This window comes from Taurulus bubalis (genome assembly GCF_910589615.1).
Source record: "Taurulus bubalis genome assembly, chromosome: 17".
NCBI lineage: Eukaryota > Metazoa > Chordata > Actinopteri > Perciformes > Cottidae > Taurulus > Taurulus bubalis.
The window spans coordinates 8,108,399-8,129,926 of record NC_136605.1 but is presented as its reverse complement, the minus strand read 5'-3'; the positions used below and the strand labels follow the sequence as shown (position 1 = coordinate 8,129,926).

Here is a 21,528-nt window from a genome sequence, read left to right as displayed (position 1 = left end):
GTGTGTGTGTGTGTGTGTGTGTGTGTGTGTGTGTGTGAAAGTGAGAGAGAGAGGGAGAGAGAGAGAGAGAGAGAGATGCAAAAGGAGCGTTTCATCATGTGTTGCCTGGTGTTTGATGTGATGTGATGGGGGGCTCCCTGCATGGTTTTTCACTCCTCCTCCTCCTCATCCTCTTCTTCCATTCTCACTCCATCACAGCATATCTCTCTATTCCTTTCTCTTACCTGCTCTCTTCTGCCTCTACCTCCTCTTTTCCTCCTACTCCATCTCGTCCTCCCCCACAACCTCTCTCTCTCTCTCTCTCTCTCTTTCTCTCTCTTTCTCTGAGAGGCCTAAAGTCTTTGAAAGCATTGACTCCTGTGGCTCCTGCTGCTGCTCCACTCCCAGTATAGATGGGCATGAATATTTCATCTGGAGAGAGAGAGAGAGGGAGGAGAGAGGTGGGGAGGCCTGGGATTGAAAGAAGGGGGAGACGAAAGAGAAAGAAAAGAGGGTTAGACAGAAGTGATGGAGCATAACAGGTGAGAGCAACAAATAAAGACAAAGAGCAACAAATGCAAATGGAGACGAGAAGGAAACCGAAGAAAAGCCGAAGGACTGAGAGAGATGGAGACCGTGAGGAGAATACAAACTACAGTTGGAGTAACAATGTGTAAGATGCACACACTTTATGTTAGGGTGGCACATTTACTTTCCCACCGCATGCATTTCTTCACTCCATCCATCTTTCACAACCTTGTGCATATCTCTCTCTGAATGAAACCGAGCGCAAGCGCATCGTGGCTTTCGACTAATTATGAATTATGTTTGGACTATTCATTTCTGTACAGTTTTAACAAAATATGTCTTGTGTAAATGTGTGATACAGTAATGTGGGATACTTGTGGCTGATAAGCGGCGCTCCACACAAATATGGTGAGTTCATAAGCTAGCTTTTCTAATCATTTATAGTGTGTTGTCTCTGACCATTACATATATGCGGTTTCTGTACAGGGAGGCCTACATATTTTAATATTAGTGTACATGTTATAATCTTTACTTGGCCAGATGGGGAGAGACGATATGAAACACTTTTTAGGTCAAGTTAATCTCAAAAGACAAAATTATAGACAGAAACACGTCCAGTGTGTCACAATCCAGCTCATGGCTTGACAAAGGACACATTAGTTGAAACAAAAAATAAGTGTATTTAACATAATTAATAGGGACATTTGTGTAAAAATGTACTAAACATAATACAAACCAAGCCAGGGGAGAAAGACTGACTGAATTCTAGCAGCTTTCATAGACTTACAGCCAGACCAGCTGAGCTGAATCTACCTGACGAGCTGACTCCGCCCACCAGGCTCCTGGAGGGAGAGGCCCGCTCAGAGAGGATCATCACACACGCATCACGCTTATATCCTACACAGCACGGATAGTTACACTGTGCACAAGTTCAATCAGGAGAGACTTCTTTAGAATTCAACAATAATTTATTACACATGCATAAACTGAATAGTGCAAAGTCTGGCGATTGAACTCCAGAGCGGGGTGGAGGAGGGTCGCATCCCATTTGAGCTGCGATGACAACTGACAGCAGCAGAGAGGAGAACATTTTAAAAGTTGCACAGCAACGATGTGATTGGCTGAAGGAAACCGTCCAGAACCTGGTTGGTCAATTTAACGTGAACGCCTGCCATCAGCAGAGAGAGACTGAGAGATTATGAAAAGGAGTGTAAAGAGAGTTTTTCTAAAAGGACATTGATGGTAAAAGGGCAAACAATGACCCTGTTACCCTCGACCAGTTTTCAGGATTGTATATTAGCGAAGTCATAATGTATCTTCATCGCTGCACAACTGTTTGCTTGTTCATTGTTATGGTGTAAGGGGTACTTTGATGAAGTGGGGCTTCTGGGAATTAAAGGAAAGGATAACCTGGCTGACCTCGCACCTCTCAAACTCTTTGACCCCAGTTTGTAACACACTCCTTCTGTTGTTAATGCAACTGAACTAAAAGAAAAGACTGCTTCTTTCTCTCCAAGTGAAGTTTAAATCACAGAAAAAATGTAGTTGCCAGCTGGCAGTGCTGTGACCTATTAAACTGCTTCTGAACAGTTAAATACTGTATATTTAAACAGTTTTTATTGTATTGTCCCATATGTTATTGATTCTGGGATTAAATAATGTTCTTTAATTTCATTAAATGTTTTATACACTATATATTCTTCTATTCCTGCTGTAGTCTTGGTCATTCCTGGTTTCTGTCTGCAATTTATTTGCTGTTTGTTAAAATCCACCCTTTTCATAATGCCCTTTGTAAAACTGGTTTGATAACTAAAATATAAAGAAATCCTTAAATGAACTTATGTCAGCAGCCATTGGGAGTTCAGCTCCCTTCCCAAAGTTGGAGAAACAAAGATGATTTTTCTGTAATCTTGTTATGCAATCACAAACTAAATTTGAATGCGTTTAACCCGTCAGTCTGCCCGTGTGCCTGAGCTAAATGTGATGACAGCTTCAACATTACGATGGAGAGAGACAGAAAAACAAGTTAGCAGGAGTGACTCAGAGTGTCGTGCTGCTGATACGCTCGTGATCCTTAAATGACGAGTTTTATTCAGGGATTGCGTGATTGAATCTGGAGGATCCATTACTCAAGCCGTCAGACGGAAGACGAGGGGTGTTGGTTTATTTCCCTGACTGCCGTTCTTCAATACTGAGGGGGAGAGAGCTGAGGGGACACATGGAGAGAGGGAGAGAGAGAGAGAGAGAGAGAGAGAGAGAGAGAGAGAGAGAGAGAGAGAGAGAGAGAGAGAGAGAGAGTCCTTTTTAATTTTCTCAAGAGAAGGTTGTCAGCAAAATATCCTAGATTGCAAATTGTGTATAGTGTGTGTGTGTGTGTGTGTGTGTGTGTGTGTGTGTGTGTGTGTGTGTGTGTGTGTGTGTGTGCGCATACCTGTGTTTGTGGATATCTTTCTCACCAGCAGAAAATTGATTTTCAGCAGATTGTATGAAAAGCCCTCAGAGGACAAAACACAAAGACAAGTGTCTTTTCTTGAACAGTCTGTTCAGACGAACACGTGCTGCACATCGGGATGCAGTGGGAAGATTGGAGGGCGACCGAGTGCACAGCACATTTATATATTTTTGTTCTCGTGAGACGCTTGTGTACACTGATCGCTATTGTGTACATACACAGCTAACAGGGTGATAGAAGTGTACTTGCTCATTTGTATGTTCTCATGATACTGCACTTATTAAAACAGTGTAACAAACACATCTGATTTGCTGTTTTAGTTTCAATTTCTAGTTTCCCTCGTAGACGTATGAACGGTTGGTATAACATTGGACAGTTTCGATAGTCGCATCGTCATTCTGCTCCTCTCCCTCTTCATCATGCCCACCCTCCTCCCAGTTTTATGCAGAAAAGAATGTTTCTAACAATAAGTAACGAAAAAGGTGTGGATGTTGAATATAAATGTGAAAATTGATTGATTTGCACAGTGCATCAGCTCCAAACGGAACTGTTGATCAAAATAGATACAAACAATACTTGACAGCTTCCTGCCTGGAAGAACATACTGCCAAGCAAGTTTGCACAGCCCTACACACACACACACACACACACACACACACACACACACACACACACACACACACACACACACACACACACACACACACTAGCCAAAGCCCTCTCTGAACTAAAAAAAGGCCATGCATCTCTGCACCCCAGCACAGAGGAATTGGAAGAAGAGAGAGACGAAAAGGTTGAGAATGCTACAGAGATGTAATTAGACACCGAGAGAAAGTGAATGAATGTGGACAATTTGGAGGGAAATGTCAGGATGAGATTAGTGAGGAAATTAGTCTGCTTAATAAACGTATAAAACACGTTCTAACTAATGTTTTTATGAAGCAGGACATTACGCAGAATGAGGTTGCCACTATATAACATTTGTATCAGTCGCACTACATGTGTACAGTGTAGCTGTTATATAAACTTTAATACATTACAGATGAATACATATCTTGATATTGTATATAAATTGTTTAGTCTTTTTGCAGTTTTTGGTCAAAGACCACTTTGAACGTTCGTATTATGGGTAGCCTGCGGCAACAAGATGTTGCTATAATTAATTTCCTTGCAAGTAATTTCCTTGTTATGTTGTGTTTTTACAGTCATGTAAAACAGGAGTGGTCCAAGGTGTTGCACACACTATTCACTTTTAATCACACAATAACATTATTATCAAACTGAAAACGCATTAACAATATTCTTTCAAGCAGCATTATTGACACTGTTGAAGAAAAGTTTCTTTCAGGTCCAATTCTGTGGCTCAGCAGGGTTTTATTCAGACAGTTCACAACTAAGCTGTGGTTCTGGTCTGGATTGTATACTCATTTACAGGAAATCACAGTTACAGTTAGGAAGGAAAAAGGATTTATCAGCACCCAAGATTTATATTCAGTGTTATTTTAGGGTCTGGGTCTGGGAGCCAAACTCACAAGTCTAGTGGATTTGCATAGGCTGAATACAGGTCAGTTTTATAGGACTAAAGGTGATGGATACATGGAGGTGTGACCTCTTACAGGTCTGGTCTGGGATCTCTTCACTACTACAAAAGGTTTACTTTTACAGACTGGACTGGCAGGAATACACAAAGGCATTATGAACAGACTTTAATGTAAAACTCAGAGATATCATTTCTTCTTCTACAACACCCAACACACGACTATACGCTCATGGACATGCTATGTGATTTATGAGTCCTCAGCAGAATTCTGCATATTTGAGATTTCTTTCAGCAACAGAGAACTCAGAACATAACCAATAAGTCCATGACCATGGGAAAACATGTGAATTAAAGGCTAAAATCCAACAAAATACTGACTATTCTTTACCAATATACGGCATCAAAGCTTGGGGGAAACAAAGCCACATTACACCAAATAAACAGAACCTCTTTTACAAACAGTTTGGTTTATGTATCAACAAATATGCCCTTTGGCGTAAAGTTCTCTAGCACCATGAGTGTATACATTTTTAACACAAGCGGCCTCAGACGAAGCTAAACCATTGACGTTATTTTGTATTACAGTTTTGTTTGGTCCAGGGAGTTATACAAGGCCACCTACTTTCACTTGAAAGAATATTGTATGAAACGATGGAGGATCAGTGAGGGAGGGAGAGGAATATGAGATGCAAAGTGGGAGACAAAGACAGAGGATGAGCAAAACGTGTTCCTGTCCAGATGGAGCCTCAGTGGGGATTTTGGACCGTGTGTGTGTGTGTGTGTGTGTGTGTGTGTGTGTGTGTGTGTGTGTGTGTGTGTGTGTGTGTGTGTGTGTGTGTGTGTGTGTGTAAAGAGTAACTATTCTGGTACACTGCCATGTGGAAGCTGAGTAGGTGGATTACCTGCTCTGGTTCAAAAGGGAAAGTGATGAGTCGGTGTATTTAAGGATTTTGATCGAATGGAGTTCTTGACCGCAAAGTGTCAAAAGGCCTCTACATGGTGTGTCAAAAAACAATGACCCAAATATTCAAGTTGCAAGTCTTTTTCAACGATAAACATCAAGTATTTACAATCTGTATTTACCTCTCTGTGTAGTTTTCATTCTAAGTGGCGGAGTCCGTCGTTTATGTTCAGGAAAAAGACACGGGATGATGCATGTGAATCGGTATTGATCTTCATACTTGTTGTTAACACAGTAACCACGGGGTGTCACTAAATAAAAAATGGCTGAAATCTTGAGGACCACAACTTTAAAAATTAACTTAACACCCCCTACACACCTTGTTTCTGCTGACCTCCAGTGGTTTCCCTCCTCACCTTGCTGCTTAGTACAGGTGTACTCCAGCACCCCGGTGTCATCGCTGTGTGTTGTAGACATTGTACAGTAACTATGCAGTGAATCCTGTGAAGGAGTTGTAAAATCCTCCACAGGAAGAGTACTTTTTTTAAAAGATTAAATACACCAGTAAAAAGCATATATCTGCTAAAGCTTTTTAAAACTAATGAGTTTCATTTATACATCTTTGAGTCATAAAAAAGTCCCCCACACCCAGAGAAGGGCCAACCCACCTGGTGTCTAATCCACTGTGAAACATTAACAATCAAAGACAGCAAGGACAGCACTTTCAGCACCATAATATACTGTGTGGACTAATGGACTGTGAGAGTTCATTAGTGTCAGGCAAACTCTCCGTTTGATGGTCCATCCAATTCATGGATTACATGGGATTACAGTCCATTCCTAGATGGAACATTATGGATTAGATCGGTAATCCAACAGGGAATATTCTCCCGTTGCTGTGGATGACATGCATTGGAGGTGGTCAACCCGGTGGTCAGAGAGGTTTTTCAGGAACTGGAGGGTTAAACCTCTTGCTGCAGCCAGTATGAGAGCGTCCTCCAACCGTGCTGCAGGCTGTTCAGTGAGGAATACAAAGATGCCAATTCCTACATCTTTGTTTGAGGTGCTAAAACCGAAAAAAAGAATAATCTGAGAGGAGATTCGATTTTCACGTGAACAAATCACACATTGAATTTGTGTCTCCTCCTACGTCTCTGTGCCGCTCGCTGCCTCGGACAAACGCAGAGAGCGCAGAGAAAGAAATGAACACCCGACAGGCTGCCATGAGCAGTTAAGAGCCAGCGGTGGGAGGCAATTGTGTTAAAGCTACAGCACCATAGCAGGTGTGAGACACGATGCAAACAAAACACAAACAACAAAATAAGCCTGTAAGCCTGTTGCTTATTGCACTGTTCAGATATGTCTGCCAAACCGCAAGATGCTGTACAGTCAAGACACTTGAAAGCTTTTTGTATTGGATCAACCTCTTCAGCCTCAACAGGTAGCTGTATGTAGATTACAGCATGTAAACAAGGCCGTTTCTTATTTCACCCGCTAAAAAAACATGGCGGTGAAATGTTTAACGTCAGCGGTGAAGGGGTTCAAATTCTGCTCGATCAGTTTCTCACACACAGCAGGCTTTAACCCCACACGGTAACGAGATTAACGGGACTTTGGCTCGGTTTAGATCTAAGTTGTGTGACACCAGCGCGCTTGAGTGTGACTCTCTGGCACGAGCAGCAGAGCCGGCGATGGATTTAAGTCGTGAGTCCGTTAGTCAAAGAGAGGAGTGTGTGAACAAGCAACGCTCAGTCGTGTCTTATCCACTGGAGCGGTTGAACAGATTGACTCGTTCTAATTAGGGATTGCAGATATTGCTGTGGGCCGCGGCATCATATTGGCCGATGGCATCGCGTTTGTTGCCTTTTTCACGATTAGTCGCGTCATGGTGTGTCAAATCATATTGCATACAGGCCCAAGAGAAAATCTAAAATGTCTTGCATGATTTAGGTCTTCAGGTGTAGAGGCATATCTAAATGGATTTGTCCCTACTCACACAGCTGTGTGTTTTTACACACGTCTTGTATGCTTGCTCTCTCCAATTTCCCCAAACATCTGTTAAAATGACGGATAGTATCGTGACGGCACCCTTGAACCGTCAGAGCCAGGGCGCCTGTGTCTCTCCTTTTCTTTCGTCAGTAACTTGTGCGGGGTGTCTTGGCAGAATAAATGGGACACGAGGAATACAGAGACTGAGTAAAGGGGAGGCGACAGTCGGCAACGAGCGGAGGAGGATGCGGGGTCCGCTGGGAGGAGGAGAGTGGGAGGTGAGAATAAAGGATGATGGAGAAGTGGGGAGAATAATTGCAGAGTGAGAATTGAATCTGTCTTGGAGATTGCACACTGGTGGCACGGAGGGATACTATATAAGATACCTCTACAGTTCAGCAAAATAGACTTGCAGGCTTTCGAAGCTTACACATATCTTTTGGTGATATGGGAGTTCATACAAGACATATATTTGTATAAGAATTAGTCCAACATTTAGAGGAATGCCCCGAATCACTTTCATGCCATGACTTAGATGAGAAGTCTGATTCTCATATCTCTTCGTTTAAATATAAGGCTTTGCCTATAGCAGCCAGCTAGCTTAGCTTAGCATAAATGGAAATAGAGGGAAACAGCTAGCCTGGCTCTGTACAAAGATTTTTAAAAGTATGCATGCAGAGGATATCATATAAGCTGTTGTTGTAAGTGTGCGCCCAAGAGAAATGGCTTGTCAAGCTGTGCAAGGGCCTTACCCACCAAACAATGGCACACCAAAACAAACTGACTTTCCAGATCGTTGCGCTAGCGGGTAGAATATGTCAGCAAGTGGCCCGATATATACATGTATTGGTGGAGAAACCTGCCATGTTACACGCCAGGTTTCTCCACCAATTCCACCAATTTTGCATAAATTCTGAGCGCACAAGTCACTATATGCTACCAACTTTATCTGTGGTCGTGTAGAAAACGTCCAATACCATGACATAGACTCAAGGGTTTGTCTTTATTCATTTTTAGAAAATGGGTGCTATTTAGACAAGCATTTGTTGTATATCTGTCCAGTAGTAGTCAACACGTGTAATAGCTTATATACTGTAGCAGCCATAGGGGTGTTTCGGTTTAACGAGTGATCGTTTTAACTGGTGACTCTCAGCCAAACATGCGTTAGCGGTGCTAAGCCAAGCTAACTGGCTGATTGCTGTAACACTCAGCAAGAAAATGAAAAAAATTTTTTGTTTTTTTTTACAAATGACAAACTATTTGTTTAAATCACAGTTTTTTTTTTCAGGTCATGAATGAATGAATGAGTCACTGTTAGAGTATGTTCTATCTACTCTGTGCTTCATGTGTTCTCGTACTAAATATAGTCTGCTGTCCATTTTCGACTTTCACTGAATGTGAGGTCTTGAACCCATTATGCCTCTAAATCACATGGCTACTGAAATAGAAACAGTTGTTTTTTCACATCTAGATGAGTAGCTCTGAGACACAACAGACGACTCACTGAGTCGCCCAAATCCTCAATTTACTCTTAACTCACATCTGCACCTGCCGCACCAAAGGGAGCTCTAGGCTTTTCTCCTCAAAACTCTCTCCTTTCATTTGCATATTATCCTTTTCCTTCAAATATTTTTCTTGTGGAGTCTAGTGTCGGAGGCTCTCACTGCAGGTTTTGTTGCTGCTGCCCTTGGATCACAAGTGTGTGTGTGTGTGTGTGTGTGTGTGTGTGTGTGTGTGTGTGTGTGTGTGTGTGTGTCCTTGAATAAGAGTTGAATAGACTTAGGTAGCTGCACTTCTTTTCTGAAGCTGACACGGTATAAGATGCTATGAAAATAAACACATTCTGAAGCACTTTAGATTTGAAAATGACTTTATTAAAGAGTTTGCACACAGCAAATATGCAGAACAATACAACACCATACAAGACGTGGACATACAGTATTTATACAAACTACAACATGAAAATAGACACAAACCAATGCATACAGTGAAAAAAAAAGCGGATGTAAGAAAAACATTGCCAAAAGACTTAAAATGTCAATTCCAATAACTGTAAAGAGAATAATGCCACACCACTATCAAAAAGACAAAAAAGAAAAAGAAAGCTTTGAAACAAGCTGAACAGACACCAGGCATAATATTTTTAATAACTCAGCAGACATCATCAAAGACACTATTAGGCACAGCAAGAGGATTTTGACCTGATTTAGCATCAGTTTGGCGGCACTGCAAAGAAGTCCTGTGTTTTCAAATGTTTTATCAAACCTCTTCAATGTTAAAAATCCACCAGGGAGTTCACAGAATCACTGATGCTTAATTAGTTCAAAATATCTCGCAATGGGAATTTTCTATCAGGACGTTCAATTAGATGATTTGTTTACATGGGTTCAAACACCCGGACAGGCACTTTCCACGAAGGATATTTTTTGTGCTTGGGGAGCGCCAGTTTATTTTTTAGAAATTGTGAAATGGACAATCTGTATTTAACGTCATGTCTCACATGACAGTGAATGGATTTTCAGAAACATACTGGATGCACCGATGCGTGTAACAAACATACAGTACAACTCATGCATGGAATGTCCGAAGGTTGGAAGAGTTGGAGGTCGTTAATTCATCGAACCACATTGTTGAGTGGCTGCATGTATAAAATTGCGAAGAAGAAACAGTCAGCATCCAGGAATGTTAAAATGCCTCTGTGCATATGTATATTTGATCATGGAACATGGATGCTCTACACATTGGTAGCTGTATCGTAATCTTGATTTAACATGTTTTCAAAGAACATAAAGAGTGCAAGATGAAGCACATAATGACATAAATGGGGCAAAGGCTTTTCAGAAATATATATATATAAAGTGCCCTTCCACAAAAAAAGAGGAACATTCTGCTAGCGGTGGTGAATTCCTTCAGGAATAAGACTTGTTTTAGATTTGTTACTTATTTAGAGACCTTTGGGCCTTTATAGACAAACACATAAACAGCCACTTACCAGCCATGGATGCAGGAGGCACTGTGCAGTGGCAAGACATTACAGGTATGTGAATACATCATGCAGAGGTGAAAACAACGTGGCATCACTCCTTAAAAGTGCCCAATCCATCCCCCTGTCCTCCTCCTTTCTCTCCTCTTTCATCATCTCCCCCTTGGTGCCATCTACTACTTAATATTCCCACCACTTTCTCCACCACTTTTCATCACCTTACCTTGACTCCCAACTCCAAAGCTGTCGCAGCTCTTAATTAACTTTACCCCGACCCCGCTGCACTCATAGAGGGATTTCAGAAGTTTTACGCAACGTCTGGCAGCCATAATGGAGGTCAACAACTCTTATTCTACAGCAGCTGTGAACGACTCGTTGAAGTTCTCCCAGCCCGGGCCGTATCAAAAGAATGAATAGTTTGCACAGTTTTAGCAGCTCCTCTAATCTATTTCAAGATTTCAGATCAAGATTTCGGGAGAACCACTGGTTTGCGTTCTTGAGAGTCTTTCTTGAGTGTTTGAAGCTCACATGTAGCTATGCACGCCAGGAGGAAGCCGCCACCAGCAGCCAGCAAACTTTGCTTCGCATAAAGACTGGTGATAGGTGGTAAAGGTTAGCCTAGCTTTGTTCAAGCTCACAAATTAACATGTTTTTATTAAAAAAAACAAAGTCTCAAAATGACTCATTTAAAGAAATATTTGTGCTCAAAGAAGATATAACATGTTAATTGGTGAGCTTTAGAGACGCTGGGAGGTAGATCTCGTTGACTTTGGACGGAGCCAGGCTTACATTTATGCGAAGCTAAGCTAACTGGCTGCTGGTTTACTGTACAGACATGAGCAATAAAGTAAATAAGCATATTTTCTAAAATGCTTAACAATTTCCTTTAAAATGTTAAAAAAAGCACGCTCACAAATGAATAAGCAGCAGACGGTTAAACTGATTGCTAGTATTCATGTAATTAACATGTACATTAGTTACTTAAATTTAGTAAATAGTTTAGTGTGGCCTGAATCTGGACACAGCTATATTTATGAGGAATCTCATCTTGTATTGCACACTTTTCCAGTGGGCCTCCATGATGGCATTGATTACTAGAAGTGTGGCAAAGTAACTGCAAACCGTCTAGTACTCACGTCATATATGCATACCATTAATTTTCCATTTTTTTTACAAACTTGTCATTCCATGCCACATAAAGATGTTTAAAAAAAAAAGATCCTGTAGCAGTGCTAATGATTGGCAGAATCCTACCTTCTTGAAAGGGCTACAACTTCACCCCTCCCTTCTTTCTGTCACTTCCCTTGCCCCCATCGGTCATTGAGAACTCCTGTTGTGTTTACTACAAGGCTCTCCCGGGTCCTTGGTTGCTCCACCGTAAACCTCGACTCCGTTCTCGGTCCAGGGGGCCACACTGCCCTGGGTCACTCTGCCACAGCGGGCCAAGCTCGCCACCTGGTTGGCGGACAGGACCCGGTCCCAAAGACCAAACTGGGACAACTCCCCAACCAGGGCCTGGGATGAGTCAAACCCTCCACCCAGGGTATCCTGGAGAGAAAGAGGAGTAAAGTTAAAGAGAGGGCGTGATTGAAGACAAAAACACATTTCACTACCAAACACAAAAAGTCTCAGCTTTGAATGTTTTGCTGCCTTGGGCAGGACCATGAACTTGCTTGTGGGCAAGATCAAGGAATTGTGATAAAAAAGCGGTGGGTGTGATCGCAGGACAACTGAACAAATAGGCCATGTGAGAGGGGTTCTCCTGGATCTGGATGAGGGCCTGCGAGGAATTCCAAACCCTTCCCCCCCCAGGACTGAGTGATTGCTATATAAAACTGTAAATCATAGGTAGTTTTAGGATTTTTTAAAAATCCCATTTTTTTTTTTTTTTTTTTTGGGCCCATTGGGGCCTGAATGTTCTTTGTACTAAACCCTCTCTAACTTTGTTCTGCTTCACTTTATCAAAGTCAATCTCTGCAGATGTTCACAAATGTTCACATATTGTGCTATGATTTGGGTTAGAGTTAAACTTTACAGCTGCAGAATTTCAAAGAAATAATCATCCTGAAAGTGCTTTTTTTCTAGGCGAACCTGAAACCTTTTCATTTTTGCTGTGCGTCATCTTCATTTAGTCTCAACAGGTAGCATATAGACTGATATTTACCCATCTGAATAAACTCCCACATGTGTAACCTTTTTATTATAACACCAAAATGATTCAAATAGCCCTAGTGCTTTCAGAGATACAGCCTTTTTAGTTTGGGTATGCAATTTTCGAGCAGAGGCCTAACAATAGGTGGGTTTTCATGCTTCTGACCATTATGCAGCACACCACTTAGCAGTTCACTCAAACCCAAACTGAAATGAGCTTGCAGTGCTGTCGTCAGCAGAAGCCTGAAGGGCGTTCCAAATTAGATTTCTTTTGGAGAAAGCCTTACCTGCGTCTAATCAGTAAAAACCTAATGCATTCGTCTTTCACTCCCTCATTCATGCGCTCACCTGCTCCTGCCCCAGTATGAGCACTCCTCCAGGTCGGATGTGATGTCCGGCGGCCAGCGCGTGGCCCTCGCCCCTCAGCTTTCCCCCCTGGTAGGCCTTCCAGGCTCCTCCCTTCTGGCTCCAGCTCACGCAGATGTGCTGCCAGCTGCCTCTGGAGAGGTTGAGAGGCAACTGCGCCACCTAGCGACGGGGGGGGGGGGGAGAGCAAAAGGGCAATTCAGAAGACGTCGATCGTCTCGACACCACACATTTGGAGGTGAGAGAGGATGCAGCTCTACGGCTGTGTGACGTCCCTCTGTTTTCTTATTTCTCTCCTGTTCCCTCTGTTGGCCGTTGTGCAGTATTCCCTAAATCCCAAAGACATCCTGCCACCTCCAAGGACAGAACAAACTTTCCTCCAGGCGTCTATTACCATAATGACTTCATCGAATTACACCAGTCACTGCGCCACACTACACCACCCAGCAGGGCTGTCAAGGTGGTGCATTAATGTGTCATTTAAACACATGAATGAGGCCATTTAGCTTGTCTGCTAAATTGGCTCTTTCGCTTGATGTGTTTGACTTACTTGCATGCTAATATGGCGCGAAACTTCTTCTTTAGGAGACGTTAAAGATTCTAATCAAGACTATAATGCTGTTCATATACAGCACAGTGAAACTGGTAACATGTTCAAAAAGTGGACGAGCATAGTAGAAAGCGGTAGTCGGTGATAGTGGGGTGATAATAAAGCACAAAACAAAAGAAAGATACCAGTGTGTAGACTGGTTTTAATCTAGTCTCCTGAATCTATCCCAGATTAGTGCTGGAGACTCTTGGATACAGTTACTGTGTTTTACAGCAAAGTTATTAACAGGTAGCACTCCTGTATGTTTATTATTCAAAAGGCACTGACTGGCTGCACCATTACATCAAATTAACAAGTAAGACAAACATATTGACACAGATTGAAAAATCCAAATGTGTCTGTTAAAGTCTGTAATTGTTTGGACAGCATACTCCACATATATATTTACTAAGTAATAAGTAATAATGCATGTAAATGTTGATCTTTCTATTCAGCAATAATTGAGATATCGAGCAATTTAAACTCGCATTATGGAGTTAAATGTATTGCTAAATGATTGTCAATAGTCAATAATTGCAATTTATTGAAAATATAAGTGTATGTCAATGTATGCAGTTTCTATTTACCATTGAATTCATTAAACGCATGATGGTGTACTCTCCACAGACTCTAAAAGGCTTGTGTCGACTCAATCATACATATCACATCAATCAATAAATAGTTTGAAATACAACCCACAAACCGTGACATAAATCTCCTCGGGAAAATCAATTGCGCCCAAGTGGTTGGACAGGTCGGGTCAGACACACAATGCAGGTTCAGGCTCTTAACCGACAGCGCGTACCTTGTCGTTGATGAGCAGCTCAGTCGGGGTGTGCAGGCCTTGCAGCAGCACCAGTTCGTTGGGTTGCTCGGAAACAGAGTAAGACAGAGGCGTCCCGATCCCTCCCTCCGCGGGCCGCAGCCACAGGCAAGCGGTGAAGACCCGCAGAGCCGGGACGGAGTGTTTCACAACAGCGTACATGTAGTTCGTCCGAGTTGGGAAGGACAGCCTGTATCCCTCTGGGAAGGAATGCCCTGAGACACCTGAGAGCACGAGCACGGACACAATCAATTAAGTCATCGATCTGGCAAGACGATCAAACCGATTTGCTGCTTTTCTCATAGACTGTAACTCCCGCTTCATGTGATCTGACATGTTTAGGCAGGGCATGGATTTCAGTCTTTTTTAATTATTTGTTTCCAGAAGTTAAACATGCTTTATTCATCTTAAAGCTACCCCATGGCCTGGCTTGATTCAGAGCAATACACACATTAAACATAACTTTTAAGCCTAATTATTTCTCATAGTGACTTAAGTCATCCTGCAAGTGGTTCATTACAGCAATTTCTCACTTCCTTTTATATACCTCTTTATTATATTTTCATTTACACATCATTTCCTTCTTTCCCTCCCCTAATACTGACCTCCCTCCAGCCCTGAGAGTCGGTGGTGAAGTTTATTGATGCCTTGGTCGATTTCCTGCCTGTGCTTCTCTGTTTCCAGCCTCAGGGTTTTTCTCTCCTTCTCCAGCAGCTCCACCTTCTTCTCCAGCTCCCCCTCCAAGTCTTCCATCCTCCAGGGCCGATCGGCACCGGCTCTGTGCCCGGGATTCGCTAACCTTCCTGGGCCGCCCGGCACGGCGCCTACCTCTGGCGCTCCTGAGGTGCTGCTGTCTGTCTGGTTGTGAGGAAATGGGCCGATGTCTGACTGCAGAGGAGGGAGACAGTGGATGAAAACATGTTCACAGTGTGGGTTTTACAGGAAAATATTGTAAAGTACACTCTGCAGTCGCGGCAATGTTGAAACAAATCAACAGTTCAGGCAAGAGTGCATTCACTACAACTACAGCAGTGAATCTCAACATTAGCTCAGTTGCGTGCCTTTGTAAGGAAGGTATTGACAGTACATCACTGCTGGATATAAACCAGGGCCTATTTAAAAAGGTTTCACGATGCTGTAGTTAATGTTCAACTTAATGAAATAGTTGAACATTACTTTCAGGACCTTTTTCTTGGCTGGGTGCAGTCACCATGAGGTTGCTAAATACCCTGCCAAGAAATAGTCCTGAACATAGCCCCCAGTAAAATCCCAACAGTATCTCCTGTAAAAGCAATTCGTTTTTGTTTTACACCTTGTTTTTTTAACAGATTATTCTTATTACATATTAAAGAACTTTGGGGGTTTGTCCCCTTCAGACAGAGCCATGCTCGGCTCTGTCATGTCTTCATGCTAAGCTAAGCTAACTGAATGTTGACTGTAGTTGCTTACTGAATGGACAGATTTGAGAGTGGAATCAGTATTCTCATTTACCACTGGCTAAGAAAGCAAATAAGCATTCATGTTAAAAAAAGACAAAAGAAAATCCTTTAAACTTGGTGTTTTTTTCTCCTTTATATTGAATCTCACACTTTAGCTATTCCATAGAATTAGCATGCTTCTACAGCATTACTTAGATACATAATAAACACATTTGATTTTCAATTAAGTATACTGTAATAAATGATTGCATTTCAGAAAAGGCTACCAAGATAATAAACTATTTCAGTCAACAACAAATTTCGAGGCTCCTTGCATAACGGTTCACTTAAATAAATAGCCAAACCACAAGGGAAAGAATGTAGGAAGTACAGACGCTGCAAGATTCCTCAAACCTGCGTGGTCCAGTATATCCACTGAGCATTGTGTTACAGGGAACTGTAGAAACATAGAGGCGCCACAAAGGAATTAACTGAATACATTCAGTGTGCTCAGTGCCTACATGGAGCTATGAAATATACCAATAAAGTAAAACCAGGAGAATTCCTCCCTACAACGATAACTTCTACATGATAATCTGAAATTGTAACCCATGCATGTAAATCATGGCTTAAAAGAGAAGTTATGGCATTGTATATTTAAATATTCTAAAGTGCATGTATTGATTTTTGTCCAAAAAAAAAAGGTTGCATGGACGGATGGGATTTCCAATGTAATCCTCAGTTCATCACATTTAACATGTGTTCTGCAGTAGAGGATATGAGCACAGAAGGAGAAGTAATCAGCTTGTGTCATTCATGCAGAGTCGTTTCATTTTCAAAGGAAGATATCTTATTAATTCTTCGGTCACTTCTGTGTGAGTGGTTTGAGCTGCGCAAAGGGGCAACAGACTCATTAGCAAATCAAAATCCCCTCAACAGATATTGTTCGGTAACGTGAATCAAAGCAAGAAACGTTTACAGGAAGCACACAGCCTGACTGAGGTTAAAAAGAAAAGTGGAAGCAAAGGGAAGAAGGCTCTAGCTGAGTGGGAGTGATTGCACCTGAAGGAGGCGGTTCATTTCCAGGCAGGAGCGTTTGTTTTATCCTCCTGGTCTCAGGTGTGGTCATGAGATCTCCTTACTGGGGACTTTTAACAGGCCTCATAATTGTTCGTTAGACATATAATAGTGTAAATCAACATGTTAGCATGCCAATGTTAGCATTCCGCTCAAAGCAACGCTTTATAAGTACAACGTGACAGAGCATGGCCTGTTGTGGTGTAGTAGGTTGTGATCTTTTTAGTCTGATTTTAGATCGCCTAGTGGTTTATGGTTGTATGAAGCGATTCCATTTATAGGACTACAAGTTTCCCTGATGCGTTAACGTATTGAGGTCTCTTCTATTTTCAGGAAAGCTGCCATTTCTGCATTTTTGCCAGATTTTTAAAAGTGCAAAAACATTGGCAGAGCATCACAGCATTTAAGAATTATTCATATAAAAAGCTCAAACTTTCAGTGCTCATAGAAACATTGAAAGTGCTACAGTCATTTAACACCCATCCATGCTGCTTAACAAGCCGAATGCAAAACAACTGCATGAAAACAAGAGCCAAAACTAAAAGGTAAAGCTCAGTGCAAAGGATCTCCACACTGAAGCTGGACCAGTGCCATGTTACTATCATTGAGCTGCTGGTTATGATGGAAATCTCACTGATGTACTGATGTAAAAATGAAAAATTCATAATGGCTCAAACTGCTCTCAGAAACTGGGGAACCAAATGTACTGATAGGTACGCTAGAAATGGAAAAGCATTCCAGTAAATGCACATTCACAGCATTTGCAGCCATATCACCTTGTGTGCTTTCAAGTGGTCGGGTCTTGAATGCTAATGGTGATAGGAATTCAACATAATGTGTTCCAATACCGATTCAACCATACCATTTAGTATGCCAGAACAATAAATAGTATGTCCCAACACATATGACAAATGCAGTATGCCAAAAATGCCTTATGTTCTCCTCCGGTTGCTCCTTGCCGTATGCAAGCCAGCAGATATTTCTGGCTATTCTGACCAACAATCCTCTGTGCAGTGGATATATGAGGAAGAGGTTCAAAGTTCAAGGTGCAATATTATGAGGAAGTAGTATGTCTCAACTGAAAACATACTGCAGTACGTACTCTAAAAGGAAAGCTGCGTACGTGCTGAAAGTAAAAAGAAAACATATGCGATTTGGAATATGATTTGACCGACCTAGTAATCCCAGATGAGTGCTCTTCTTTTAAATTCACCATAGCGTTTGATGTAAACACCACAGTGTGCTACTGAAGTAGGCCATGCAGCTCTTGTACTCGTGTCTGGGATGGCTAAAGACACACACGCTAGAGTGTTAGGTTGAACTACAAAGACCTGTGAAGTATACGATCAGATCTCATTCTGTCAAAAGGAAATGTGTTCCTCAAAAGTGTAAAACATGGAGATTATTCAACCCCTATGCATCCTGGAGGATTCCATCTGTCATCAGCCATATGGAATAACAAGCAAAGTGTTTATAATCCACAAAGAAAATGACCCATACAGACATGTCCTACATACGCCGGCACAGAGTGAGGAGTACTACACTGCAGAGAATCATGTTAAGTCTGCGCTTTCTACAAATATAGGCGACTCGTAAATTATGTATGGGATTTCTTTAGCCAAAAATGAGGTTATACATCATCGGATTCTGGTCAGATGAGAGCATGTTTCATGTCACGCTGCTATACTCTCTCCTCCACCTCCTCCTCCTTTTATATCCTCCCTCTTTATCCTTACATCTCCTCTCTCCCCTTCTTTTAACTTAAAATCTTAATCTGTTTACTTGGCGTGAGAAATGAGCATCCTCCACGCCAATGCAATCAATTCATGTTTTATTAATGACATAAACAGATGGCAAGTTATGAGTATGAGAAATCACTCAATGTTCACGTTATCAACAATTAACATTGATATAATTTCAAATTGAATCACGTGATGAATGTGTTATGTATGCGGATGAAATAAAGAGTCTTATATTGTTTGTTTATCTGGCTGCCATATCCAATATCACACACAAAAGCTTTTGGATAACTCACTTGTTCTCATTCAATATTGAAACCCCTTGCTTTCACAAACCACTCATGCATGCCCAGGAATCCTAAAAGGAACCATAAGAGGGGAGCAAAGACAAAAATAGATATGGATGTCAACTCTGAACATCACTTATTACAGCAAAATGTACCTAGAGCTTGAGTTATAGTAGACTACATTCATTTTAAAAGCTTTGAAACACCATTCGAGGTGCAACTTCATGGGAGATCCTTCTTGGCCTCAAAATCCCATCATGTGGGACCACAAACTCCCAAGTATTGTTTTAGCAGCAAAGAGGTTATGATTTATGTGGAGGGGTGCTTTTCTCTACCTACCTCCAGTTTCTCTATGCGGTCTTTGAGCTGAGTGATAGCCTGCTCCAGCTCATCCACAGCCCTGACGGTGAGCAAGTGAGCGCCGTCGGTCGTGGAGCCCGGGCTGTCCCGCACCATAACCCGCTCCAGGTGCGTCTCCTCCGCCGGGCTCGTGCCTCCCCACAGCCGCGCGGCGCTCCCGCGTCTCTCCGCGCGGCTGCTCCTGCCGTCCAGCTCCTTCTCGCACTCGGATAGTTTCCCCGTCAGGTCCCTGATGGTCTGCTGGTCCGTCAGTATCTGGTCCTTCTGCTGCATGACGGTCTGCCGGAGCTCCTCCGCGGTGGTGCGGAGGTAGCCCCAGTCTTCCCCCGCGTACAGCGACGGGTCGTCCGCTTGTTGCTGAAAGTTTTTCGGGTTGCACTCCCCGGCGGGGATCGGCGTGCAGATGAGTCGACTGACCGTTGGGTCGTGACCCGTGAGTCCAGTGACTCCGTCCATCCCGTTGAGCCCGATGTTGAAGGTCGGTGCTTCTGAATCGGGCGTCTCAGAACCATGGAGAGCGCCCAAGGATGCGGCGCGGGCCACGGAGCCCGCCGCAGCGGGGCGCTGCGCCGCCGCGTCCGGATACAGCGAGTGGTTGTCGGCAGCCGGTCGCTGTTGTGCCGCGGCAGCCCTGGAGGAACCGGTGTGGACGGCTGCGATGATGCAGATTACCGCTCCGATGAAGGCCACCATCCCGGCGGCCAAGATAATAACAATGAACTTCAGGGTGGCGGCGGGGGCGATCGATTATTAGAAGAAAAAATCTAATAATAAAGATAATAAATAGTAACTCCGTCAGAAACTAAAAGGTCCAAAACAATTAAAACGTAAATTTATTTTCATGTCTGTAAATGTTGGAGAGAGAGAGAGAAAACAAACTCACTTTTCCTCCTTTCCTCAAGAACAGGCGATTAGAAAATGAGAGTTCTGCACCATAATTGAGTCAACACTAAACAACATCAAACACAGTCTGATAGACCTCCTCCCCCTGTTCAGCGCGCATGTCCTCTGTATGCAGCCTGCTAATACTGAAGCAGAATGAGGAGAGAGAGAGAGAGAGAGAGAGAGAGAGAGAGAGAGAGAGAGAGAGAGAGAGAGAGAGAGAGAGAGAGAGAGAGAGATCCACGCAGTCTGATAGGACATTAATATGGATATTTCATCTTTTTCGCTTGTGGCTAACTTTTTCAGCAGTGTGTAATTAAAGTGTAATATGTGATAAGTATATCCTCAAATATGTTTGTTCTTTTAACACATCAGCTGTTCTGTCACACATTGCAGCTAGAAGCCACATATAGGGAAGAGGGTACATTGTTGTCTTCTCTGTCACTTTTTTTTCTCCTCAAGCTTCCATTGAGGATGCAAATTCTAAACGGGATCTCCCCGGCATGCATAACAATCAGTATCGCATCAGGAAATTGTTTTTTCCCCCTGTGTTGGGCTTAATATTTTCTTGCTCAGCAACACATTACAGACCCACTGTAATGTGATGTGTGGATGGCCATAAGTCAGCCTAAAGGCTCCCTGTAGAACAGCTCTCCAGCAGCAGAGATGACAGAATGATGGCCCGAGCGAGGGTTTATGTGCATGGTGTGTGTGTGTGTGTGTGTGTGTGTGTGTGTGTGTGTGTGTGTGTGTGTGTGTGTGTGTGTCGCAGATCATGACACAGACCTGCCGATAGGGTATACGTCTCATGATTAAACCATGCTTGGCAGTAAAAAATACAGTTTAATCTCAATGTGATGCACATGCACACACACACGTAATTAAAAAATATATTTATGAGCATGCATGAGCGAGCCCGAACTAACACACACACACACACACACACACACACACACACACACACACACACACACACACACACACACACACACACACACACACACACACACACAGACAAAGACAGGAGTGAGAAAACTCTTTGCCGTGTGCATAAAGTGAGTGTGATGAGCATTCTCACACAAGCATTAAGTGGGATTTAAGCTAAGACTTCTCAAAGTCCCAGGCGCTGAAAGCTCTAATAGAAGATGGTGAGGGAGACGGCGTGAGACGTTGTGAAACGTGTCTGCAGCAAAAAATAGCTGGGTCTCTCGGTCTCCACTGGAACGCTAGAATAGTAAAGTAGAGTGTTAAGTACTCCTGCAGAGATGGAGACAAGAGCCCGGGAAAAGTAAATGCAAAACCATCACTTAAGCAAGACTGATTGCCGAGCGACACACTTTTTGTATTCAGCTTGCACACTAAATGTCACTGGTGGCAATCCTTTGGCTGTAAATAGCATTGCAGCAGCGTTGTGGGTTCTTAGTGCAGTCATTTCCACCATGCTTGTTGCTGTGTTCCATCTAA

At 42.7% G+C, this 21,528-nt stretch overlaps 1 protein-coding gene across 1 annotated transcript; it reads right to left on the bottom strand.

Annotated features, from left to right (window-relative positions):
* Nucleotides 1–11,689: 11,689 nt before the first annotated feature.
* Nucleotides 11,690–19,875, bottom strand: nptxra (neuronal pentraxin receptor a; the record flags this gene model as incomplete). Its single annotated transcript, XM_079233353.1, has 5 exons — nt 11,690–11,920; nt 12,872–13,051; nt 14,284–14,525; nt 14,907–15,189; nt 19,162–19,875. 5 exons carry the CDS (start codon nt 19,873–19,875, stop codon nt 11,690–11,692), a joined length of 1,650 nt encoding a protein of 549 aa, XP_079089479.1.
* Nucleotides 19,876–21,528: the final 1,653 nt, after the last annotated feature.